The sequence below is a fragment of the Ammospiza caudacuta genome, chromosome 7 (assembly GCF_027887145.1).
Source record: "Ammospiza caudacuta isolate bAmmCau1 chromosome 7, bAmmCau1.pri, whole genome shotgun sequence".
NCBI classification, from domain to species: Eukaryota; Metazoa; Chordata; class Aves; order Passeriformes; family Passerellidae; genus Ammospiza; species Ammospiza caudacuta.
In genome coordinates this window covers 21,568,860-21,593,876 of record NC_080599.1, presented here as the reverse complement: position 1 = coordinate 21,593,876, position 25,017 = coordinate 21,568,860, and the positions used below count along the sequence as shown (strand labels likewise).

General features: G+C 39.9%; 1 protein-coding gene across 5 annotated transcripts in view; it reads left to right on the top strand.

Moving 5' to 3' along the window:
- RALGPS2 (Ral GEF with PH domain and SH3 binding motif 2) overlaps nucleotides 1-25,017 on the top strand; it is a 114,156-nt gene that overhangs the window by 12,330 nt on the left and 76,809 nt on the right. For 4 of the 5 annotated variants that reach the window (XM_058809082.1, XM_058809083.1, XM_058809081.1 and 1 more), the window contains exons 2-4: nucleotides 10,475-10,606; nucleotides 13,223-13,330; nucleotides 22,529-22,579. In XM_058809082.1, the coding sequence (XP_058665065.1) occupies nucleotides 10,550-10,606; nucleotides 13,223-13,330; nucleotides 22,529-22,579 (216 nt within the window). In that variant the 5' untranslated portion in view covers nucleotides 10,475-10,549. The remainder of the gene's footprint in view (nucleotides 1-10,474; nucleotides 10,607-13,222; nucleotides 13,331-22,528; nucleotides 22,580-25,017) is intronic. The other variant, XM_058809084.1, reaches the window with a different exon arrangement.

The following is a 25,017-nucleotide window of genomic DNA, read 5'->3' as shown; positions in this document are numbered from 1 at the left end:
AAATCAATCTTTAGTGTCTGCTTTCATTGATTTGGCAGAAATGGACACAGCTGTGTTTCATAAGCTTAAGGATATGTTTGAGTGATAATTATCCAGTCATCCACTGAACAGCTCAAATATCCAAGTAGCTGGGTAGGATATCACTTGTGAACGTGCTGTGCTGAATTCACAGTGCTGGAATAATCTTAAAAATCCTTCTTGACAGTCTGTATTGAAGGCATGTCATTAATCTTACCCCTGCAGTGGCTTTCTCTTGGTTTTGTAACAAGAATTTAAGGCTTGCCTTTACTGCCCTTAGAGGTATACAAATGATTTTGTGTAGCTGGTTCTTACTCTTTGCCAGCTGTGCTCTTCAAATTAATGCTTGTGCTGCTCCATCTCAGTGTCTTTTTGATGTCTTCTGGAAAGCATTGTGTTCTACATCAGTTACACAAGTTCTGTAGATATTTATTATGTCATTCCCTCTTTAGGGCACATCCTTTCATCAATAATGCAGATAGATGGCTTAGGAATGGCTCCAGCAGGGCTCTTGTTTATAATGCTCATTTACCTGAAGTCACATTGAGATTTTTCTGGTGACTGGGCTGATGTTGTTTGTGAACAAATGACAAATGGGTTTACCAGAATTTCAGGCCTTCAAATAAATTCCTGTCTGCCTTGAGTGTCTAAAGAGACACTGTTGCCCTGTGGTCTACTGTAAGTTTCTATTTTGATAGCAAGAAAAAAAGTCTGATGCCATCTTAAAAATACATTGTCCTCCTTCATGAGAATATTCACTCTGAATAGTTTGAGTTGAAGCAAACATTCTTGGTCAACAGTTTCAAGCCCTCTGAGTGGGTCACTGATAAATGGTCAGGCCATCTGACTCTTGGAGTCCTGTACTTGAATTAACTTGGTTTCCAGGTTTCTGTGTGACTTGGTTTCTGTTGTGTTTTATTAGGCTGGTGCTTTGCTGGTCACTGCTTGCTGACTGCTCTTGGGTGGAGAAAGGTATTTAACTTTAAGTGATGGGTATTTGGGTGTTCATCTATCCTCTCCTGAGTTGGCTGATTTACTGAGGCCCTTCCAAAGTGAGACAGAAATATGGAAAAGAGGTGAAGGGGATGCTCAGATTGGTAAATAACTGCTTTGTGTGTTGTTTGCTTGTTGAAGTTGCCTGCCCTGGGCCTGACACCCTCCCATAAATGAATGCAGGGATGGTGACACAGGCAGAAGATCCCCCTTTGTCCCCAAATGCCTGTTGTAGTTTCCCATAGCAGTCACCACACCAAACAGGCAGTTCAGGCTGATAGATTTTCCCCTGTTAGCACCATTTCTATAGCAACAGTGCACATCAATGCATGATGTTCAGGAAAGAATAATTACAGAGAACATGGCTGAAATGTTGCTGCCCAGGTTTTACTGATAAAGGCTGTACTCATCTCTGAAAGCTGAATTTCAAACCAGACTAAGATATTGTGTGTCCTCTTTGAGAAAAGTCTTAAGTGTTTATTAGTGGCTTAATAAAGAAATACAGTAAAATGTTCTCTCAGCAGTATTTTCTTCTCAGTTAAAAACTCAGGCGTTCAACCAGGGAGGAGTTTTGACTTCTTTTCCTTTTTAACCTTACTGTACAAAGCAAGGGTGCAGCTAAGGCTGGTGGATGTACCATGTCCTTATTTCTGTGGATTTGGAGGCTGTTATTCAGCAACAGTTGGGTCTTTCTCATCTCTCTCTTGTTAAAAATCTGTCCTAGGATGGTTTGATCATCTTAGTTTTGGTTTGGCTGTTTGCAATTTTGACCCTAGCACTTGATACCTACAGGAGTAGGCTTGGAAATTTGAGTTTTCTTTTTACCCTGTGTGATGTGTAGGTTTACACAGGAAATTCAGGGGGGATCCTCAGGCTTAGTTTTTATCAGATTTTTTCTTACATGTGCTTTTGGCATGTGAGGCTGGTACTGCTGGTGTCAGAGTTCCTGTAGTCTGTTTGCAGTAACAGAACTCAGGCTGTCAGTTGTCATTCCTGTACATAAAATTATATTCAAGTATTTTTCCCAAATATTTTTCCTTCTGAGAGAAGGCAGCCACCTGCGTGGATCCATTGGCAGATCATTACAATGATTTTCAAGTCTGCCTTCTGCTGAATTTTTTTGTGCTGCCTTATTGAAAATAATAATAAAGAAACTAGGAATATAGAAAGCAGTTCTAGAGACTATTCACTGTGAGATGTGATATTTTTGCTGATGCATAGTCTTAATAATTCTTCCCCATTTGTGTGTAACTTGTATTATCCTCAAACAAAGCAAAACTGGATCTAACTATGTCTGAAAAGAGTTTTTGGATCCTGAAGTCCATGTTAGCAGCATTCAGTGCTCCACTGTTGCATGCTCTTCAGTATGATATCCCTGTTCAGAATGGTGTCCACAGATGTGTTCTTTATTAATTCCACTGATTTCATGCCTGCACTTCTTAGCCAGAATAACACTTTGCAAACTGAGCATCACTTAATCAAGGGGACATTCATCATTTACTGCTTCTCTTGTTTGCAAACAAAACTGACAACTGTTTGGCTAAGTGGTGGAGGTCTTGAAAATCCAATTGGGGAAAGATTATCATCTTATAGAACTGCCTAATTAATTAAAATATTTGCTTCTAGTTTAAATCCTATTTATTTTCTTTGCAATCTTTTTACTTCTTATTCTTGAAAATAAGTATTTCCTTCAGCAATGTCTCTAGGTTATGTTTTCTCCTGCTGTGTCTTTGGGGCAAGGAGGGATTCTCCTCTGGTTCCTTGAGCAGGCCTGGATTTCTTCTTCAGGATGAAAGCAGATTTTGCTCCAAGAGGTTCAACTTTGGTTTGTTTTAGTTGTGGGAGGGAGATCAGGAAGGAAGAACCTTACACTTCTGATGTACTTTCTGTGCTAAAAGAATTCCCTACTGCTCGCTCTTTTGGCATATGGGAACTAAACCAAACTGTATCATAAATTCAAAGTTTCACTCTTCTGGTAGCACTTGCATAGTAATAGGCAGATCCAAAGGAATGAAGCTTTGTTCTATGCACTTTTCTCAAGAACTACAGAGGTTTCTTGGTGATCTCTGAAGGAAGAAGCACCCAGAGACCTGATGATTTGTAAGCAGAAAGTTCTTCAGGTTTTGTGCAGTTATTGTCTTGGTGTGCCTACATTTTGTCTTTTAACACTCAGCCACTGCTGGAGAGGCCTTTAGGTAGCAGAAAGCCAAGCTCTAGGACCTCAGGCTGAGCCTGAATAGCACATACACATGTTCACATTTTTGGCTTACTCCATTTGTTGCCTGCAATGATGCTTTCCCTTGTGCTTGATTCGTGCCTTTGTGAGAGCCCAGATCTGCCACTGCTTGCAGCTGTGTCCCAGTTCTCATACCCAAATTTGTTGCCTTCTGCTAGAATATCTCCCATTTCAGTCTTGGCCCTGAGTCAGTCCACTGAGGAAAACTGCTTTTGAGTGGTAAGGATCTCCTTCCTATTTTTGTGTAACTAACCTGGAAAAATTTCCATTTTGAGCTGAACCTCTTGATTGTTGTTGCATGTTGATGACAGACTGAGATAATGGTTTGATTTTTGTAATAGGATTTGGTAAATGAGTAACTTGTGCCCTGGAGAAGGATATTCTGGCTTTCAGTTTTGGTTTTTCTTTCTTTATCTCATCCTAGGACATGGGAGCTACAAGTTGTACCAGTTTTTGAGATTAAAAAGGAGAGCATGGGTACTGGAGAACCACGGAGAAGAGGCCTAGATAGCTGGAAACCAAGATATGAATGAGACAGAGCCTTGCTGTTACCTTGCTGTTATCTCTCTCTCTTTCTTTATTTCTCCCCCAGCCTCCTTCCATTCCCTAAGTTGGGGAATGAAGTGCCTAAAAGCAGCAATAGGATTTATTCAGAACAAATTACAGTGAAAGTGCTCTGTGAATAGTGTCTTAAAGAATAATAATTTTACCTAATTGACAGCTAAAGCATTTTTCTAAGGTAGAAAAAGAGAATCTAAATTTAAATGAATAGATTTAAATGAAGCTTCATTTTTATTTAAAACTTCAGTGTCAAACCTAATGAAAGAACTTTTTGTTCCCTTTTTTGCTATTTTGTGGGTTCTAATTTCATCTGTCTTGGAGCTTAACCAGCTGATACTGCTGTGACTGTTGTGCAGCAGCTGCTTGGGGAAGGAATGTGTGTGTGACAGAAGTGAGCTGTGTGAGCACAGAAGTGCTTTGAGTTTCCAGCAGAGTCTGTGTCACTGGGTCAGCTGTGCTGCTCCTGCTGCAGCGTGTGGCACTTTCTGTCAGGGAGGAGTCCAGCATGAACCTAAGCAGCTGTGAGATATTTGCTGTTACTGGTGGTGTCTGAAAACTGCTCAAGAACCCAATTGCTGTTACTCAGATTTTGAGCATAAATTTGCATTTTATTCTTCTGGTTTATCTGCATTATATACTTCTGGTTTATCTTCCTAATAGTTAAATATGGCAATTGTGTCCTTGTGCAGATCTCAGTTTCCTACCATAAGCAAGCTGAGGTCTCGTGGGTTCCTCTTAGGAAAGAAGTTTCACTGCCTTGAGAATACCTGCAAGCCCTTCTGTGCATGCATTTCATGGAAAAAATGTTTTGGAAACAAGGTGACCAGAACTGCATAGAGTACAGCATCAGTGTCCCTTCTGCAGGTAGTGTTGGTTCATAACTAATGTAAATATCTGGGTCTCATGTGGCTACTTCATGTTTACAGCTTTAGTAGCATCATTTCCAGCTGAAATTCACAGCAGAAATTTTACAGGAGTCAGCTACAAGAGCCCTTTAATGATTGACTTTTTCTTTTCATTCTTCTGTCCATCAGATAGTTTTATTTCTCCTGTATTACATTGCTTTCCTGTATTTATAAATGGTTTTTGTTATAATATTTGTAGTGGTATTGAACATTTAATAACTCTTAGTAATCTGTTTTTTTAATACTATGCTGCCCTATCTGGTTTTGTCATGCCTCCACCCAACGTGTGTCTTCTCTCCTATCTCAGTCTTCACTAGTGGCAAATTGCCAAGATTCACACATCTGGAGATTTCATAGTGTATGGGATTTTATTCTTTTCAGTGATACATTTTCTGCAGGAGAATGCAGTAGTGTTAACTTGCTTGAGCTTTTATGTCTTTTGTGGAAGTTACTATTTTTATCAGCTTTACTATCTTAATATCATCATGCCTACTGAAAACTGAATTCAAGTGTGGCTTTAGATGATTTTCATTTCTCTTCTTTGAGGATATTTGCATATTGTCTTTATTTGTGCAGTGCAGTAACTAGGGTGGGTTTCTGCTTTGGTGGCTGGAATGTGAAACTGAAGGATGTCGTTTGGAAGGCGCAATTTGTTTTTTCTTCGTTGTTCTTTGCCTGTTCCTTGGTAACTCTCGGCTTCATTGTGGGTCTTTTATGTTCTTTGGATTCGTTTTGGTGTGGAGTGTGTGCTTTGCCTTTTTTTTAAATGTGTTTGGTTTCTCAGATTTTTTCATTGTGGGTTGTATTTGTCCTTAGCAGTTGTCTCAGCTTTTACCTTTTGGAGTTAAGTTTTCCTGCACTCTCTAGTTTCCACAAGATCAGGAGCTGAGGTTCATTGTGTCTGGAACAGATTTTTTTGGTCCCTAAAGTCTTGGGTAGTACCTCTGCATTTATAGTTAATGATGATCCATGCAAGGCACTTTTGTTTTCTAAATGGGGATCTGTGATCAAAACAAATTACTCTTTGTACTGACATTGTGTGTAAGACTAAAAGAGGATATTGGTCATCTTGACTCTTGAGCTGTTCCTAAAACTTCAGTGTTTGTTTCCTCAAAGCTTCTGTACTGTTCTGGGCAGGAAGTTTCAAATGTAATTTTAAGGTTGTGTTTAATTTTAGGGTGTCTTTTAAAATGCTGTTTATACAGTACTTTGGGGACAGTGTTTGACCCAGACTGAGCCAAAACATTTGCTGTGGCAGGGAATCAGGTGTCAGTGTTGTGTTAGACATCTGTGAGAGTCCAGTACTCTCTGCTCAGGCTCTTTCAGATATTCCACACGTGGAGGGTGGAATGCTAAATGCTAGATTAACCATTTGAATATGGCTGATGCTTTCTGATTTCTGATTTAGCAGTGTGATACAAAATATGCTGAAATCGCGATGCAAATGCAAGTTCCGCTTAGCAAACTCCAGCAACTGCAGTACACAGTTTGTACACAATACTGGTTATATCCCCGTGTGTGACCAGGAGTGTGCTCCCTGTCACGATGCTGGTGACACCAGGAAGGAGTACGTGGGTTGGAGCCAGCTGATGCTCTGAAATTCCGTGGTTCTGTGGTTTTGCTGCCCCGTGGTGCTGCAGCTGACCCCGGCACACAGTCACAGTCACTTGTGACACAGCACTGGGGAGAAGCGTTTCCAGCCGCAGTTGATTCACTCACACTCAGCTGGGCTGCAGTCAGTGCGTCTGGCAGCGCTGTTTGTCTGGAACAAAGGGCACTCTCTGCTCCCCTTTGTGCTGGGATCAAGTCGGCTCTGCCTCAGCTGGGCTCGGGCACACCCTGCTGCTGCTGCCCCTGCTCGGAGCTGCCTTCCCTTGGGGGGATCTGCAGGGCAGCCCCTGCCTGGGAATGGTCAGCACCACAGCTTGGGTGGATTTGCAGAAAACTCGCTGGAGGCACCACACCCTGCTTAGCTGTGCTGGCTTTGGCTGGGGTAAAGTTAATTTTCTCCGCAGTATCTGGTGTGGGGCTGTGTTTTGGATTTCTCTCTGTGCTGAGAGCAGTGTTGATACCGCAGCAATATTTTGGTTACTCTGAGCAGGGCTTACACAGAGTCAAGGCCTTTTCTGCTCCTCATCCCACCAGCAAAGAGGCTGGGCTGCACAACAAACTGGGATGGGGTATAGCCGGGACAGCTGACCCCAACAGGATTATTCTAGGTCATAGATATAATAATATGTAAATCTGGAGGAAGAAGGTGGAAGGGATGATGTTTGGAGTGACTTTTGCCTTTCCATGTTACACAGGACGGAGCCCTGCTTTCCTGGGGCTGGCTGAACACCTGCCTGCTCATGGGAAGCAGGGAATGAATTCCTTGTTCTGCTTGAGCACACGGGTTTTGCTTTTCCTACTGAGCTGTCTCCATCTCAACCCCTGAGATCTTTCACTTCTATTCTGCTGATTGTCTCCCCCATCCACTATGGGGGAGTGAGTGAGTGGCTGCGTGGGGCTGAATTGCTGGCTGGGGCTAAACCACAACAATAGTCTAGGTATTTTCATTGTTTGGGTGTGATGGATATTTGTATCAGTATTTTTAGTTTGCTTTCTACTGTACAGTATGAGTGGCGTGGTAGGAAGATACCTCACAGTGTGTCAAGGCTTCAGGCTGGCATAAATGCTTAGGTGTTTATGCATCATAGAAACACTCTCAGTTCCACATGCAATTAATTTCTGAGTACAAAGGCATTTATTGAATGGGAGAGGAGAAACTGACTGGAAGTTCAGATTACTCAGTGTAACTCAGTTTTGGTAATTGGAGACACGAGGTGGGCAGTGAACACTGTGACACTACTGCAGTGTGCTGACAGTCATTCAACAGACCCAGCTGTGCTGCTCTGAACTTCTCTGCTCTTGATCACTTTCTGATACTGCTGTTCACACATTATTTGGGTGTTGGGCAGAAGGATAGTATAGAAAGCAAATTATTTAGTTATTCCAGTGTGAGGATTTTTTCAATATCTGTCTCAAGTAACACATTGACCAAAACTGTTGCTATGACTGTTCCTGTTATGGGAGTGGTGATGTACTTCTGAAAGCTGCTAGACGTGAGAACATTTTGATAGTTGCCAATTCTGGAACTTCAAAGTTTATAAATATATATTTACAGTAGTTCAGTACTAATTCAGCTCCTTACTGTATCTCCACAAAATAGGAAAAAGTATAAATATATTCAGGCATACTCTTGTAATGTAGCAATGGGCACAAAGTTATCATTGTATGGACAGCTTTGTTAGGATGCAGCTTGATGGCAGATTATATATTTTATAAACTCCATTTTCTTTGCATGAAGGTTTTTTTTTTTCCCTAAGTGATTTTCTGCTTATTAAAAAAAAAAAAAAATTGAAAAAGCCAATGTTTGTGTGCCTCATAGAAGTCACTTCTCAGCATGGTGGCCTACACCTAACTAAGAGAGTTCTCTCAACTCCCATCACAGTAAGCAGGTAGAAAAGGAGAACCTGGATCAGTGTGCAGCACTGCTGTCCCTTCCTGGCAGATCCTGTGGGGTGGAAAGTCTGTCAGGGAATATGGGGAGGGAGTTCCTGTGAGTGGCTGTGGGTTATGTGAGAGGAGCCATTGAGGAAACTGGGCTTGAGCATTTGCTGATACAGGAATTCATTTGCTCTTGTTGATGTGAGGCTGAGCTGCCAACTCCATAGGTTTCTGTGATAGCTGTAATTTCTTTTAATTAACAGCATCCAAATATTGCCACAAAAAAAAGGTCTCAGAGCTCAGGTTTTTATTTTTCCTTGCAAAGAAGGACATCTCTTATTCTTTCCCTTTTCACTTCCCATTGATATGGAGAAGGGGAACAATTGAAGCTGATGTGAGGCAAGGGTCAAATATATAACCTTTATTTAAGATTACACAATTTTGTCATACTCTCCATAACTGTATCATACAAAGCCAAAGTGCCAACTTTCCTTAAAAGTATAATGGTTTAAAAAAAACCCAAATTTTTAAAGGGTAGGGTTTTTTTTTTTTAGCAGAGGAGATTACTTTGGGATAAATTTACCATTTTCAGCATGTCAGGGGACCTGACACTGGTGTTGAAGATGTGGTACCTCTGTCCTCTACTGTCACTACATAAATGAAACTTGTAACACATCAGAGTTTCATTTCTGTGCTTTCCCCTCCTGTAAATGAAAAAGCTGCAGGAGAGAGGCACTGGGGAGCTGTGCATTTGGCAATATTCCACAAGACAATCTGAAGGGTGATTGAGATGGGGAAGGACAGGACAGCAGTGACTCTCAGAAGCCAGAGATGAGATTTTTTCCTTTATGTGGTCTGTAATTTAAAGCTTAAGTGCAGTTGAATGTATTTTCAGTGGAGGAATCAGTGTTAATTAAAGCATGAGGACTGGGAGTGTAACATTAAAATGAAATGTAGCATCCTCTCTCCTGTGAATGAGAGTTCTGTCAGTTTTCCCAAAACAACTGAGGGTGGAATGTGGGTGGCTGTGCTGAACAACTCAGATGGGACTGGTAATACTCAGAAATACCTGGAAGCTGTAGTGTGTGACTGACATTTGCCACATTGCTCTCTTGCATTGCTTTCCTTTCTGCATTGCATTCTTATGGTGACACTTTAAAATTTGAGGATATCTTACTGCTTAAATATTGCTCTTTTTTTGGGATATTTTCTTATTTAAATATTGCAGTCTCTTGCCTTCCAAGCTTGTCTGTCTGACATACTTGGTTTAGGTCGCTTGGAGATAACACTTTTCAGATTATTTTATTGCATTCCTTAGAGGCATTAAGTATGAGCTCCTGTAAAACTGTTTTGTCATGTAGAATTACCAGTTACCTGTCACTCTCCATTTGTTTTCAGACCATGCAATACTCTGAATTAACCTACAAACCAAAAGTGAACTTAATAAACAGCAGCAACTTTGGAAGCACTCACCTGTGCTATAGACATAGATCCATGGAAGCTGATTTATAATAGTTTTCACACTAGAGGGCACTAACAGCTCATTAATTTAAGCACAAACCAATTTTTACTCTGTAACACTGGCGTTGGGTAGTCTTACAGTTTTTATAGTGGATGCCAAAGGGTTCCATTTCTTTGCAGCCTTTTCTCTGCAGGAATGAAAGTCGTAGTATTCATGCAAGAGTGCATTAAAAGTCAGTGTGTGGAGTTTTCCTTTGTGTGTTTTTCTGTTTGGGTTTTTTTTTACTAAGCAGTAGTTTGGGTCATTTGTGGAGAAAATGATAAATTCCATTTTTACTTTTAATTGCTTTCAATGTAATAATTTTTGCTTAAAGCTGGTGAAGAGTCCTATAAGACAGGAAGTGATAATACCTCAAAGTTACCTAATAGAGTTAACATCTATACTGGAATATACCTTTTAAAGCTGGTAATAAAAGGAAGAGCAGAGTATGTGAACTGATGTTGCAGACATCAATTTGTTAGGGCTACTGCATATATTTACATATTGATTCCTGGCATAGAGAAAACAATAGGGGAAAAGAATATGGTAAGTCAATACTGCCAGTGACTGATGGATCTTAATGGAACCTTCAGTTTATGTTGGTTTTAAGTATTTTGGTAATCTTAAAATACAGGTTAGAATCCAAAGTCTGGACCTCAGAGTGGTGTAGCCATTTTGGAAGTCATTTATTTTTGTTAAGGATTTTAGGCACTGCATCTTGATGAAAAGCCCTGCAGAAAGTGGTTTGTGACACCTTTTTGCTCTTTGTAGGAATGGTTATTGGGTAGCCTTGGAGATGATCCTGCTGCTGTAAATGTAGGGCTGAAGATTCATGGTGTGGGCAGTATGGAGCTAATGAACGGACAGTCCAGTGGTGTTAACATTGCAGCTACTGCTTCAGAGGTAAGGGTGGAAACCTCAGTTACTGCCTAACCATGTACTCAACTTTTACTTTAAAGTGCACTAAAATGTGAGTTTTTCTTTTAACAGCTGTCATCCAACAGATTCTTGTACTATGTGTTGGTTTCATACACTCCAGTTTAGTGTGAATAAAATGTAAAGTCCTGAACTTGGCATACCAAAATAGAGCATGAACTTGCATATACCATAGCCAAAGCTGACTTTTTCCATGTTCTCTTCCATCACATCTAGACAAGGAAGCTTTTCTTTTCAAGTTTTAACAGGAATAGACACTCTTAGCACGTTAAGCTGGCTTGGCAAGGCCGGTGGGAAATGTTCTTTTCTTTGACAGGTACTTGTAGTGTGTACTGAGGGCAGTCTGACACAGCAGCAGTGAATAAAGTTGTTCCCTTTGTCTCTTGGACTCTATTCTGGCATAGGTGGGGATCCCTCCTGCCCATCAGAGCTTCTGCCCTCTAGAAGTGAGCAGCTTGTGAGCTGAGTGTGTGCATCAGCCAAGCAATGGAGATTGGCCTCCTCTGCTGGTGCCTCTGTTTGAAGTGAATGTGGTTTTTCCATTTGTCATCTGCTTGTTGAGGAACAGCCTTGGGCTGAAATTAGAGCACTACAAAGTCAATAGGGTTGAGAGCCACAAAGTCCTGACTGAAGTTGCTTCCTCCATGAATCTCTGCACTGTAGCAGAGATGTTTGTTTATTTATTTACATGTTTACAGATGAGTTTTGATAGCAGCTATGTGTGGTGTGCACTTGTATATGGGAAATGGGGAGTACCACAACCAAGGTAAAAGACTCCAAAAAAATTGGAATCTTGTGCTACTAAAAGGAACCAAATAATCTCCACCACAATTTCACAATTATTGTCAAGAAAGCTGGCATTAGTGTCCAAGATCATTGTTTGTTTTTATATAGATTCTTGTACTTCTGTTATAATTGCTTCATGAATCATTGACTGCTTTTTGGCATGCACCTGAGAAATTTTCTTGGAGGAAAGCAACCTTTTTACTGAGCAAAATAGTCTTGAATGTTTATGTGACACCTGATAAAATTGAGTAACATATATTTTGGCAAAATTACATGAATTTACTTTAAGCAAGTGGTATTTTTTTCCTAGCTTGACTAAGAAGTAGGAAAGAGGACTTGTAACTGAAATGTTTCTGTAAGCATACTGGTTACTGAAAATTATGTCTGCTTTGGAGCTTTTGTTGGTGTTTTCAAAGGCAGATTTTTCAGAGAGATTGTAATATGAGTCTAATTAAAAGTGGACATCATTATTAAATAAGCATTTTCTTTATAATGTGTCCTTATAACAAAAGTGCTTGAAAATGGAAATGAGTTTATTTCAGCTGGCTGAATTCTCAAGGACCCCTGTCCACAGCCTTGAAAGCTTGCAGCATTAGCAGTGAAATGGCACAGACTCTCACAAAGGGCCTTGATTCTGCTGGCCACCCCAACAATCCCACCCTGTGCATCCCTGGCAGTGCTGTCCAACCCCTCCTGGAGCTCTGGCAGCCTCAGGGCTGTGCCCATTGCCTGGGCAGTGCCCAGCACCCTCTGGGGAAGAACCTTTCTTTCCCTGATCCCCAAGCCTAACTTCCCCTGACACAGCTTCAGCAATGAATAAATAGAATGTAGGTCTGCATCTCTGTGCTAGGGGAAGTGATTGCTCATAACACAGATGTATTGCTTTAATGTGAAAACTGTGTATGAAACATATGAAGCCAATATGAAGTGTTTATTTTTTGAGCCACACTTGTATTTTTCAAGGAAGAAAAACCTGTATTTTAGAGATAAATGTTCATAGAATGGTATCCCAGGATCTGGTAATTTTTGCAAATGTCAATTACTGTAATTTAAAAACAACACTAAAATTCCTTCTGCTAAATGTCTTCAACAGGAACACATGTAGCTCAGTGTAATTTTTGTAAGCTTCCTTGTTTTTAAGAGAAAATGGAAGAGAATTGATAACTATTACCTTGAAGCAGACCTTGTCTTTTTCCTTAACTTTGTGATATTTTTTCTGTTTGAAACTCAGTGTGACTATTGCTTTTGTTGATATAGCTGCTGTTATTACCATTCCTGTCAATAAAATTGGAATTTAATTACGCATTGAAATATAACTATTGTGTTTTGAGGAATCCCTTTGAAATAATGGAATTCTTGGGATTGGAAGGGAAGGTAAAGCCCATGCACTGCAGGGACACCTTCCACTGTCCCAGGCTGCTCCAAGCCCCATCCAGCCTGGCCTTGGACACTTCAGGGATCCAGGGGCAGCCACAGCATCTCTGGGCACCCTGTGCCAGGGCCTGCCCATCCTCACAGCAAAGAATTTCTTCCCAATATCCCATCCAACCCTGCCCTCCTGCAGCTAGAAGGAAATCCATAGAAATCCAGATGTCACTTTGAGGGTCTGATTGTTTGCAGTCCACATCAGGGAAAAGTCTGTTTTGTGACTGAATTTGAATTGATAATTTACCCAATAGAAAAATTATGTGAACAATGACGTTTGGACAGAAATTTTGCTTTGGGGAGTGTGAAAAAGAGAAGACAAAAAGAAGAGGACAGGTCCAAAACATGCTCAGTGTTTTTTTGTTTCTGCAGAAGAGTAGCAGCTCCGAGTCCTTGAGTGACAAGGGTTCAGCTGAACTGAAGAAGAGCTTTGATGCAGTGGTATTTGATGTTCTAAAGGTCACACCAGAGGAATATGCGGTAAGCAAGTCCAGGAATTCCAATTAACTTTGTGTGTGACTCTCCTTTGCAAATTTTCCTCTGCTTCTCTATTTCTGCGCCTTTTTTGCCTAATTTCTGTCATCCATGGATTTTAAAAACAGATCCTGTTCTTTAGTTCTTCATTGTCTCTATTCTGTTTGAAATTTGAATTGAAATTAATGGATCTTTTTGGACTCTGCTGTCCAGGTATTTTTCATACTCTTATATGTAGCATAGACCAAAGATTCTTCATTTATGTGATGCAATTTAATTCTGACATGCATATTTTAGTTACAAGGCTATACTTGATCTGTACTTGGGTTTTTTTCTGGAGCTGTTTTAATTCTTAGCTCTGCTTTTCTAGTTTTCTTCTTTTAGCTGCACAGAATAATGAGATGTTTAACCAAAACGTTGGGTGATTGTTTTGTTTTGTTTTTACTCCCTGTGGAGGTGAGGACAACAGATGGTCCCTCTAAGTGATTCAAGTATGTTGCTAGAAAGATTGCTAAGCTCTTAATGTATTTCCAATTCAAGTGATGAGATTCATGAGGAGTTGTCCTGGGGAGATTATTGATATGGAGTAATACATGTCACAAAATATTCCCATTTAGTTTGTTCTAGTTTGTAATTGTTAATAACTATTTCAGTTAATTATTAATGGCTCAATTGATTTGAATGAGAACACTGAAAATTTAAAGCAGCTGGATTATGAAGTGGTACTTAAACATTAAATTCTTCTTGGCTAAGGATCATAATTAATTATGGGATTTATTCCTGACTGAGGCTCAAGTCATGTGGTTTGGGCCTCTTCCTTGCACTGTTGTCAGGAGCAGCTGGGCAATGCATCACCCACTTTCCATGGGAAGATATTTTTTGGGGCTGGCTGTCCTTCCAGTTTTATCTTATGATTCCTGTACATAAAGTAAACCTAACTTAGGGAATCTGGGGCTAGGGACATGAATTCCAGTGGATTATGCATTCAGGCCAGAATGAGTTTGTTGAATGGCTCTACTATTTACCAGTGGTGGATGCTGTTGGGCAGCAGAATGGATCAGTCAGTCTCTGTGGAGCTGCTGTCACTCCCTTGGACAGCAGAATATACAGAGGTGCCTTGTCATAGAATCACATTTCATAATTCTTGTGCTCCACCATCTAATCCTTCTTCTCTCAAATGCAGCAACCTTTGACTCTGTGTGTTCTAAATGTTACCCACTTAAGAAATCTTGGTTAGGAAAAAATCTGTATCCAAATCCAGTGTTTTTCTTGTTTTCATGTTATACCTCAAAGTGGGTAGAGTTCTACTCGCCAACAGGAATCTTTTAATTAAGCATTTCACATTACAGTTATGAAGCTGTGCCTGTATTTTTGCTTTCTATTACTAAGCATAATTCTGCTGTTCTCTCAGTCCTCAAAAGAAACATTTTTGCTTTTAAACTTTTTCCTTTTAAAGTATCTAGTTCTTTGTAGCAGGTTTGATTTACTATAAATCAATATGAAACTTTTTGCATGTAGAATTCTGAACAATTGAACAAAATCATCAGTATTCAGTCCTTTGGCAAGGAAAGAATTGATTTCATTTCTTTTTCAGTGTTTCTTTACACAGCTGCACTTCTTTGTTAATGCTTGTTTCCCCAGGCATGTATCTACTTTTCCAGTAGCACCTTTTTGCTTTGAATACCGTCTTTTTATGATCATTTTTGCCGAAGGTTATAGAAATGAATAAATTTTTGGCAAAGACTTAGGTATCCTGGAGGAAAAGTATCTTTGACTCTTGTTTTTATTTTCTTGGCCACTTCTTCCTCTTCCTGGGCTTAATCCTGCTACAACAGAGAGGTGTAAAATCTTCATCTAGGTTTCAGTGTGGATGTGAAGGCCGCCAGAGTGATGCAGTTGGGCCAAACTCGTGAGGATGCAAAAATGTGTGAGATTTCCTGGTGGTGGGTAGTACCTCTTGGGTTGGACATGGATATGCTCCCAGTTGCTTTTTAAAGTATGGGAAAGCTTCTCATTTAGTGATAGCTCTTACAGAATGGATCCAGTGCAGGCTGCAGACATGTCTCTGTGATAGCTGAGTGAATACTGTTTAAAATAATGTAATTTATTTTGAAGTGCTAAACTGGTGAAATAATTTGTGGGCTACCTAAGTAGCTTTTGATTGAGAGGAAAGATAACATGAACAAGCCAGTAAAACAGCAATAAAAGTAAGTTGCTGCACAGGAGGTAGTTAGGCAGCTGTCTAAATAATGGTTAGGAAGGGTTGGCTCCAATGGAAGAGTTCCTGAGCAGAGGTAGTGTAAAGGTGAGAGTTCACTGATCAGGATCAAGTCAACACAGACATTGTGAGGTCCCGTCCTGTACCTTGTGTGATCTGTTTTAATCAGAACAGGTCCCTGTGCACACATGGGAGAAGTAGAGTTATGAAAAAGAGGAAAAATCTGAAAGTTAATGAACTTTGAGATATGCTGGAAGTAAGATCCATGCTAGTGATTTCAGTACCAGTGAGAGACACAGATGTATTTTCAGTTCCCACTGTCTCAAAGACATCATTATCATTCCAAAACTTTCTCTGTTTAGTCGTTTAGTGGGTAAGAGACGAGTTGGACAACAAAAGGTTATAATCCTGGATTTTCAAGAAGCTGCTACCAAGCCAAAGAGAAACCTGAGTGCAGATATTTTTGGTGATTTTATTCCCATATTCTCCCCTTTGGCAGTCATCTAACGTTGTCCTGAGTACACAGGAGGAGGGCTGTTTCATGTAATGGTCCTTTGTCTCTTAAGCAAAAGTCTTCCAGCCCTTCAAGGGGGCCAGTTGGAACAGTAATGGAAATTCTTGTTGTAATAGAGGTGTAAGAGTCAGTATAACCTTGTTAGCAGCTGGGTGGTTTTAATCCTTCCCAAGACTGAAGGCTGCTTTAGAAAGGGCTGAGTTACAGAAATGGGTGAGATCTTCAGGCCCTGCTGCTGCTGCAAATTTATAGTTTGCTTTATCACCTTGCAGTTTACAGAGAGCTTCCAGGGGATGTATTGAATACCTGGGTGTTGCATGGATCTTGGGGAAGAAGAATCCCATTCAATGAGTATGAAGTAGTGTCAAGATCTCATTTAGCTTGTGACCCTGAGATGCGTTAGAAAATCTCTTTTCCCAGCCTGGCACTGAAGAAGGAGTCAGAGCTCTTAATTTCTCGGTCTCAAGGTTGTTTATTCTTTCTCCTGCCCTGCTGAGGTCTTTCCAGCAGGACAGTTCCAGGCACTCTGCCTGCCCCAGGGGCAGTGTTATGTCTTTATAATATTTACAATTACTTTCCAATACCCATCACCTATGTTAGACAGTGAGCTTCTACTCCAAACCAATCTGTAAGTGCCACCATCACAGCAGAAGATGGAGGCCAAGAAGAAGGAGAAAGGCAGGACATGGTCAGATACCTCCATCTTGCTCCCCGAACCTCCATTCTAAAAACCCCAAAATCTACTTTTTCACCTTGTGATAAATTCACTGTCATTCTACTTAATTTGTCATGGCTTGCAGATCTTCATCTAAGGTTGGTAACTTGCTCCATGGGTCATAATCATAATCATAACTTGCTCCATAATCATAATCACAGGCATTTTGGGCTCTGTGCCAGGGTCTATGAGACCCCTGGCAGGGGTCTTGGCTGCTCAGGACAGCCAGAGGGATGTCCTGGGTCCTGACAAAGCAGGACACCTTAAGGACTCAATGGCCAGCTTTGTAGATGGAGCTAGGAAGGAGACCATCTCTGATTTCAAGCCCTGCTTTTAGGCTGGTCACTGCCCGGTTCTTCATTGCTGGGCTGGAAGCCACAGCCAGGCTGGTGCCAGCCTTGCCCCGTGGTGTCTGGCCCTGCTGGGGGGGCCCTGGTGTGTCCAGGGTCGGCGTGGTCGCAGTGAATGCTCCCCATTTTCATCCCAGGAGAAGTGTGGTTTCGAGCACACAGGGCACAATTTGTGGGGGAGGCATCTGTCAGTGGTGCAGTGGCAGTGGGAAGGGGAGGCTGGTGAGGCTGAAGGAAAGAAGGAGAATGCTTGGGGACATCAGCTCCAAATTAAGGTGCTGGCCAACCTCATGAGGTTGAGGAAATATTTATTTTTTGCTTTACAGTAAATTCTTATTCCTTAGACAGCTACTGTTTAATTATTAGACTGTTTATTACTTTTTGACTCACTTTTCCATTTTATACTTTGACTTAGCCACGGTGGTGTAAATATTTGAGGTAGAATTAAGGGAAGCGCAGCTGTATAAATCCATTGCTTTTTTTTCCACCTAGTTATCTAAGAAGGATTCTTTATTCTTTGCCCTAGTCCCTGGAAGTGCTATGGAGTAAGCTCATGCTAAAATGTATGTGTATTTCTGTCTTTTTAATTCCTGTGAAGCTTTGTCAGATGGTTGTTGGAAGAAAATGCTGCTTATTTTGGAAACAATGTGAAAATAGAGTTTATTTTAAAATGGTTTCAATGAAACAAGGAGGAGTTCTTACTGACAGTGAAATGTCAGGTTATCTACATCCTGCTAGCTTTACTTCACAAAAGAGTATTAGAGTAAATATGTTGCCAATGAGAGCAAGAAGAAGCAACTTAATTACAGCATGTGGAGGAACTCTTAATGATAAAAATTTTGGAGTGGACTTTGTGAGAAAACAAGTAGAGCTTCAACGCAGGAGCTGGAATCCCCTGGTGTTCATTCTGGACAGCAGAATTATTCTCCTACTGATGCTGTGCTTAACAGAGGCTTAGCTATTTTTTCAGTGAGCAAAATATCCTGGCAGCCTAGAGAGACAACACTATGCCAAGTTGGAAGGCTTAAATATAATTCCTTCTAGAAATTCAGATTAAGGAACAATTTATGAAGTGCTGCTTAAACCAACATGGCTTCAAGTAAAATCAGGTGATGGCAGTATTCTTCAATGACCAGAATGCAGACATTTGACTTTTTAAAGTTCAAACAGAAACTGAATTTGTTTTTAGACTGAGGGTTTTCTGTCTGGGAGGGAGCGGTGGGGGAAGTGCCCTGTCCTTAGGGTCGGTACATGGCAGGAAAACTTACAGTACATACAGCAAGTGGCCTGATAGAAAGAGTTCATGCTTGAGAAGGACTAAAAAAGTGGGAATATAGCCCAGGTCCAATGAGAACTTTCATACAGAAATGTGGAGAAGAGCTTAATGCAGTGGTCTTAAATGGAACTAGAAGTTCTTAAGTGACAAGTTTTTGTGGAAGGAGAGTAATCCATGTGCCCTCATAGAAAAGAGAAAGAATCAGGAAATATTTTTAAATTTCATTAAGCTTCTTCATATTCCTCAAAGAAGCAGCACAGAGAAATGTAATTCTGAGTTGTTTGAATATAAAATTTCTGACCCGGCAGACCTCCCCGAGAGAGGGGTAAAAGCTCTTTATAAGAAGCTGTGTGGTAATAATTTTAGTATTTTGAAGTACTTAATTGTTAACAAGTCCAGCTTCTCAACACCCATGAGAGCTGAAATATTTTTGCACTTGGCTGTTGAGACTCCCCAGGCAAGGTCTTTTCTATACATGCAGAACTCCTGTGGCTGTGAAGGGGTGGGGAGGTGTCTTCCAGCAGCCATTTCACTGTGTTCATTGGAAAATGATCATGCACCCCTTTTAGAAGATGGTTTTGCCTTGTACAGCTGTTCAAGTGGTTGAGAATTGGGAAATGTAATTGTGATATATTAAAAACATACCTTTTCTACTTATATTCTAGAGCTCTTATTTAGGATCTAGGGCAAACAGAAACAAAATCTCCATTCAGCTCACCCTGTGCAATGATGAAATACTTCATTATCTAAATGAACTTGGTAGAAATATCGCTTCTGGGAAGAGAGAAAATACCATGTTTCCCTATCTCTACATAATCAGAATGCTTATTTAAATGATAAGTAAGGACAAGTTCACAGTTTTGTACTGCACATGTAATTATTTTTATTTTTCTTAAATCTGTGCAGCTGGCAGCTCTAAAACCAGAGAAGTTATGGTTGGCGTGCTTCACGTAACAAGTTGATTTGAACACTTATAATTTTTGGTTTGAATATTAAAGCATTAAACCACATTTGGGAGAGGGAAACTCTCCAAGAATTTGTATTGGCTGGGTTAAGGAGCTGGAGTGAGAAAAGTTAGTGCATTGTATCCCTCTCACTTGCAGAAACCAGAATAGGGGCTTTGTTTATTGGGGTTCAAATTCCTCTTGAGAGGGTCAGGGCTGAAGTTTTTTGTTGCTGTTAGAGTTGAGCAATGGCACATAACATAAAACTCAGAAATTATTTTTGAAGCTTTGTCATTTCAAGTGCTATTAATTAGACTGCCAGCCTTTCAGTCTGCTTTATTTACTTACTTAGCAGCAAGCGAGCACGTTTTACAAGAATAAAAATTCAATCATTAGACTTATAAATATAGACTTATAAATATGAGCAAGTTAATGTTTCAAAAAATCTGTTTTGTTAAATGTAGTTTTAGACTCTAATGTGAGTTATTGTCATATCTACAAACTCAAATGGCTTTTTAGCAATCAGCTTAGATATTCAGCTGTCAGTGGCTTGGTTCATTTGAATTATGAGCAATTTACTAAGCCCTGGGAACTCATAAAGGAAATTTCAAGCTCTCTGAGAAAGGAGCTGCAATAATGGGTATTTCTTGAACTAGTGCTTCTGTGATACAGTGTTACTTAAGGTTTTAATAAAAGCAAAAATGTGTCAACTGAGCAAGGAAAAAAAAACATCAGCCTAATATCAACATGGTGCTAGAAGAAAGAGATCTCTCTGTTAAAAGTTCCAGAGGTTTTTTTTAATTGTCAGACTTTTAAAATATTGTAATGTATTTAATAGCAATTTCAAATATTTTTAATAATGACCACTAATCCTGAACCCTGACACTTGTGTGTTTTTTCAGTGTTAAAATGTCCTTTTTAATATTCCTGTTTTAAATGTATGCATTTATTTTTATATATGAATTGTGGTGTGAAGTTCTAATAATACTTTTTATTTCATAAGTATTTTGTATTGATCCCATCTTAAAGTAATAATTTGGTCAGAAGTCACTAGTGAAGCAAGTCAATTTAGCTAAGGCAGTTCAGGCTGATGAAGAGGATGGATTCTGGAGGGCTAGCAAGAAAGCCAACATTTATTTTTAAGTCTTCTCTCTTCAGTGTGAACAAAGAATCAATTTCCTGGCTTATTTTTGTTGTGCTATTATTGCAATCTTGTTTTAGTGAGGAGGATTTGCAGTGAAATGTCAAAAACTATTGAAATGCCCAAGTCTTTTGTAAGGATCTTTTAATGTGCCTTCTACTTGAATTTTATTGAACTGCCCATTCTTTTCATTTTATCTTCCCAAACCCAACCAATTTTGCTATTAATTTGCTTTACTGAGGAACATAATGAAGCACCCACTCAGCCACATATTCACCAAAAATAACACATTTCTGAGGAAGCTTGATAAACTGCACACAAATGGGGGACTGGAGAAGGAGTTCTGTGGCTGCTCTTCCAAGACTGGGTTCCTCACTTTGCTGCCACTCTCCTCATACTAGCTGTGCCGGGGGTTGTGATCCAAGGACAGGACCCAGCCCTTGGCTTTATTGACCCTCATTGATCCAGCCTGTCCAGATCCTCTGCAGAGAGGGATATTGGCCATTGATCCAGCCTGTCCAGATCCTCTGCAGAGAGGGATATTGGCCATTGATCCAGCCTGTCCAGATCCTCTGCAGAGAGGGATATTGGCCATGATCCAGCCTGTCCAGATCCTCTGCAGAGAGGGATATTGGCCATTGATCCAGCCTGTCCAGATCCTCTGCAGAGAGGGATATTGCCCCTGTTGGCCATTGATCCAGCCTGTCCAGATCCTCTGCAGGGATTCCCTGCCCTCCAGCACATCAGCATTCCAGCCCCACATGGAGGTGTTCAGGAGAAAGAGCACTGGAGCAGAGAGCAGGAAGGAGAGTGTGTAAAAGTGAAACATATAAAGGGCTTGTTACTTCTCTGGTGTTGTACTGCAAAATACCAGCTGATTGTGTCAGGGTCTTGGCTACAGACAAATGATATATATATAGTTTTTTTATGTGTATGCTTGGTTGTCAGAATTCCTGTCTAAAAACACATTTAGAGGTCAAGATGTGCTACCAAATATAGATTGGGTTGTCTTTGCAAAAGACAAAATCTTGCCTCATTAGAGCAGGTACATCTCTGTAGTTGCTGACTTTCACCTAGAGCATCCCAGTTGAAATTTTCCTGCAAGGTTGGCTTTCTCTGAGGAGCTGTTCCACCATCCATGGTGGCATCCAGTGGCAGCTGTAATTTGTGGGAATCACAAAGCTGTCAGTGTGTACCTTGGAGTGTATATATGGGGCACTGCTGTTTCAAGGAAATGGGAATAAAGCCATGCAGCTGACAGCTCAGGGAACAGAACAAGGTCCCTGGATTCATTATTTAAAGAAAATTTGTGATATCTAACTCGGATGGCACTGGTCTTTCTGGGCTACCTTTGAAAGAAATGGTCTTTTTTTTCTAGATGTATAGGCTGTCAGCAATCCTAAAATGTGCAGGATTAATAAACTGAAAATAAGGCTCTGTGAATATATTTCAAAATGCAGAACCTGGTCTTTGACTTTACTCTTTTCAAAGCTAAGCAAACATACCAGAATGAAAATGCACTTATTGACTCTGCCTTGCTGGGAAAGAGATGGCTGTGTTGAATTTGAACTGTTGCTGAGCAACTGAACAATTGCTTTGCTTTGTTACTCAAATATGGTTCAAGTATTGATTGAAAAGTTGTAGGGATGTTTCAGTAGAGCTGCGTAGCTGGGCTGACATTCAGAGTTTGGAGAGAAGCTACCCTTGAGCAACTGCAGTCAGTTCCTTGTCTTTTTAGGGAGGTTTTTATGTGCTGTTTCTGAGTTCAAGCTCTTACTTGTTCATGTAACTGCAGGACTATGCTCCTGAGGATAATTTCTCATAATTTGTTTATTATTTGTGCATGTAAAGCTGGGAGCACATTTTTCTTTGGTTTTGCAGTGTGACCCTGTGGTAGAAGCTGAAACCTCTGAGATTAGGTAGCAAATGAAAGCCAAATAAGAAAAGAAAACAGAAAAAATGCAGTTCTTAAGCAGCACAGCACCTAAATTGAATGCAAGGTTAATTTTGATCTTAACTTTTGTTTTCTTGAAATTTTCATTCCAGGGTCAGATAACACTGATGGATGTGCCTGTTTTTAAAGCAATTCAGCCAGAGGTAAGTATTTCCTTAGCTTTGTTTTTCAGTTTAAATAAGAAAAGTGATGCCAGAGTATAAAATCTGGAATTGCCAAGTGTATGTCTGTAAATCTTAATTTTTGTCCCACTTCATACATTTCTGAAGCAGATGGCTTTTTAACAGAAAAATATCTGGAACTAATAGCCTGTTTGGGGACTGATACTGGTATTAAATTCAGCTTGTGCTGGAGATGAAGCATGTGGGATTTAGTGTTTCTGAATGACAAACATCCTGATTTGTTAATTCTGATTATAATGTTTTAGGTTTCAGCTACTGATACGTGTTTTAATACTTCATCCTGTCCCTTGTTTCCAACTGCTTCACTTCTCCTTTGGCAAAATGAAAATGGTTGTAGTGGCATTCAAGATGTGTGTGATCTCTTGGGATAATACATTGATGATTTGTGTTCTCTCATTTGTTTTTATGCAATGCCATATTCCTTTCAGGTTTTAGCTGACTTGAGCTCATTTCAGCATCTTCACAATGACTATAATAAATGATGAATTTGTTTTTCCTCATTTCTGTACCATCGGCATTTTCCTGTGGGCATTGTTTTGCACTTTGAGGGTTCATTTTTCAGTTTGTTGTGCATTTTATCAGTGCTGTGGAAGTCTTTCTCAGGTCATCAGTCACTTCAGTCCATTACAAGCTATTTCACTGGCAGCAGGTTTGTTATGTCACTCTTGTGACTGCTGAGGAATGTTTTGCTTCAAGTGGAGAAACCAGCTCAATCTCTTGGCCATGATTATTGATTTCATCATTTGTCTTACCTGGGAATTTTTTTGAAGGCTGCTGTTTGATCTGTACTTGAAGATGATTCAGCTTTCATAGTATTTCCACAAGATATTTCCCAGCACTTGTGGATCTGTGTGTGATTTTTGGTTCATTTCTTAGTTGGTTGGTTTGGGTTTTTGGAGTTTTTTGTTGGTTTAATCCTTCAGAGAGTTTTGCATTTGATCTGTTTTGAACCTACATCACAGCAGTACTTAACGTTAGCAATAGTACACAGACATGCATATGAGAAAAACATATAAAAGAGTCAAATAAAAGGGCAAAATGCTTTAAAGCTTTGGAGAAGAGCTTTTAAAAAAGAGAGATCCAATTGGAGGATAGGATAAACATATTCTGCCAGTTAAAGGCACTCCAAGGCTATTCAGAAAAAATATGAGAGTGTAGGCAGATATACCTGCAAAGTAATTATTTATAAGAATAAGAAAAAATCAATAAGAAAAATTGGTGTGATACCTTCAGTGGGAAATACCCATGAGGAAAGGTGGCTGATATGTCTCTAAACTTTGTTCATCCCCTGAGAAAAAGGGCTGTAGAGATCAGCTCTCCCATCAGAAAAGGCTAAATACAATTAAATTGCTTTTCTCTTGGTTTGCAGAAGGGAATATCAGATATGGAAGGCTTAGTTTACCTCAGGGCATCTTGACAACAGGTTAATGAAGTGGTGTAGATTTGTGAGCTTTCTTCAAGTTTCTACCAGCCTGTGCCATATCCGTGTCTTGATTCAACTTGTAGATCTTTATCCATCCCTTGGCATGTGCACTCAAGCAGTGTGGAGTTTGTAATTAGAAAACAAAACACCATTGAGCTGATTTCACCTGTATGAAAGGGCTCCTAAACTGAGTCTTCAGTGAGTGACTGAAAGGCATTGATAGACTTGGGGTTTTTCATTCTGAATACTGATACTGAATTTCACAGCTCTCATCTGTGTGCATGGTGGGAGATGATGAGCAATGTTTTGCTCCAGTGTGCTGTGGTTTAAAAACAAGGTGTTTATTGAAATTTGTAATTTACCAGCAAATCTTCATTACACAGGTTGTAAATCTCCCTTTGCTTCCCAAACTGCAATGTGGTGTCTGAATCAAATTTTTTAGCCTTTAATGTGTGTTTGTTTATTTTCTCAAGTAAAATTTCTGAAAGATGTACTCAGAGATGCTTTATTTTTTAATTGCTGGTGATGAATTTTCATTTTTAGGCTGTGTGAGCAGTATTCTTTTAATATCTTTTAAATTATTGTGTTGCACCTTCCTCATTGTGTTAAAATATTTATTAAATTAGTACAGGTAGGGGTTTTTTTCAATAAAAAGCAATACCAGAATTTCATCTTGATTATCTTTACAAAAAACAGAGCTTAACAACACTTTCCAAAGCAATATGTAGCAGTTTTTGTTTTAGCATCAAAATCAATGAACATGCTCACAGTACACTTAAATACTTCAGCAGCCTTTTGCCTCTGTTTGAAGTAAGTAAATAGAATTATTTCTGTTTATATTCAAATTTCTTAGCAATATTGTGGTTTCACACATGTGCTCAAGTTCCTGCACACTGTCCACTACAACTCAGCATTTCATGCTTGGTGGAAAAACAGACTGGAAGCTCACAGAATCTGGGATTAAGGGAAGTGGTGG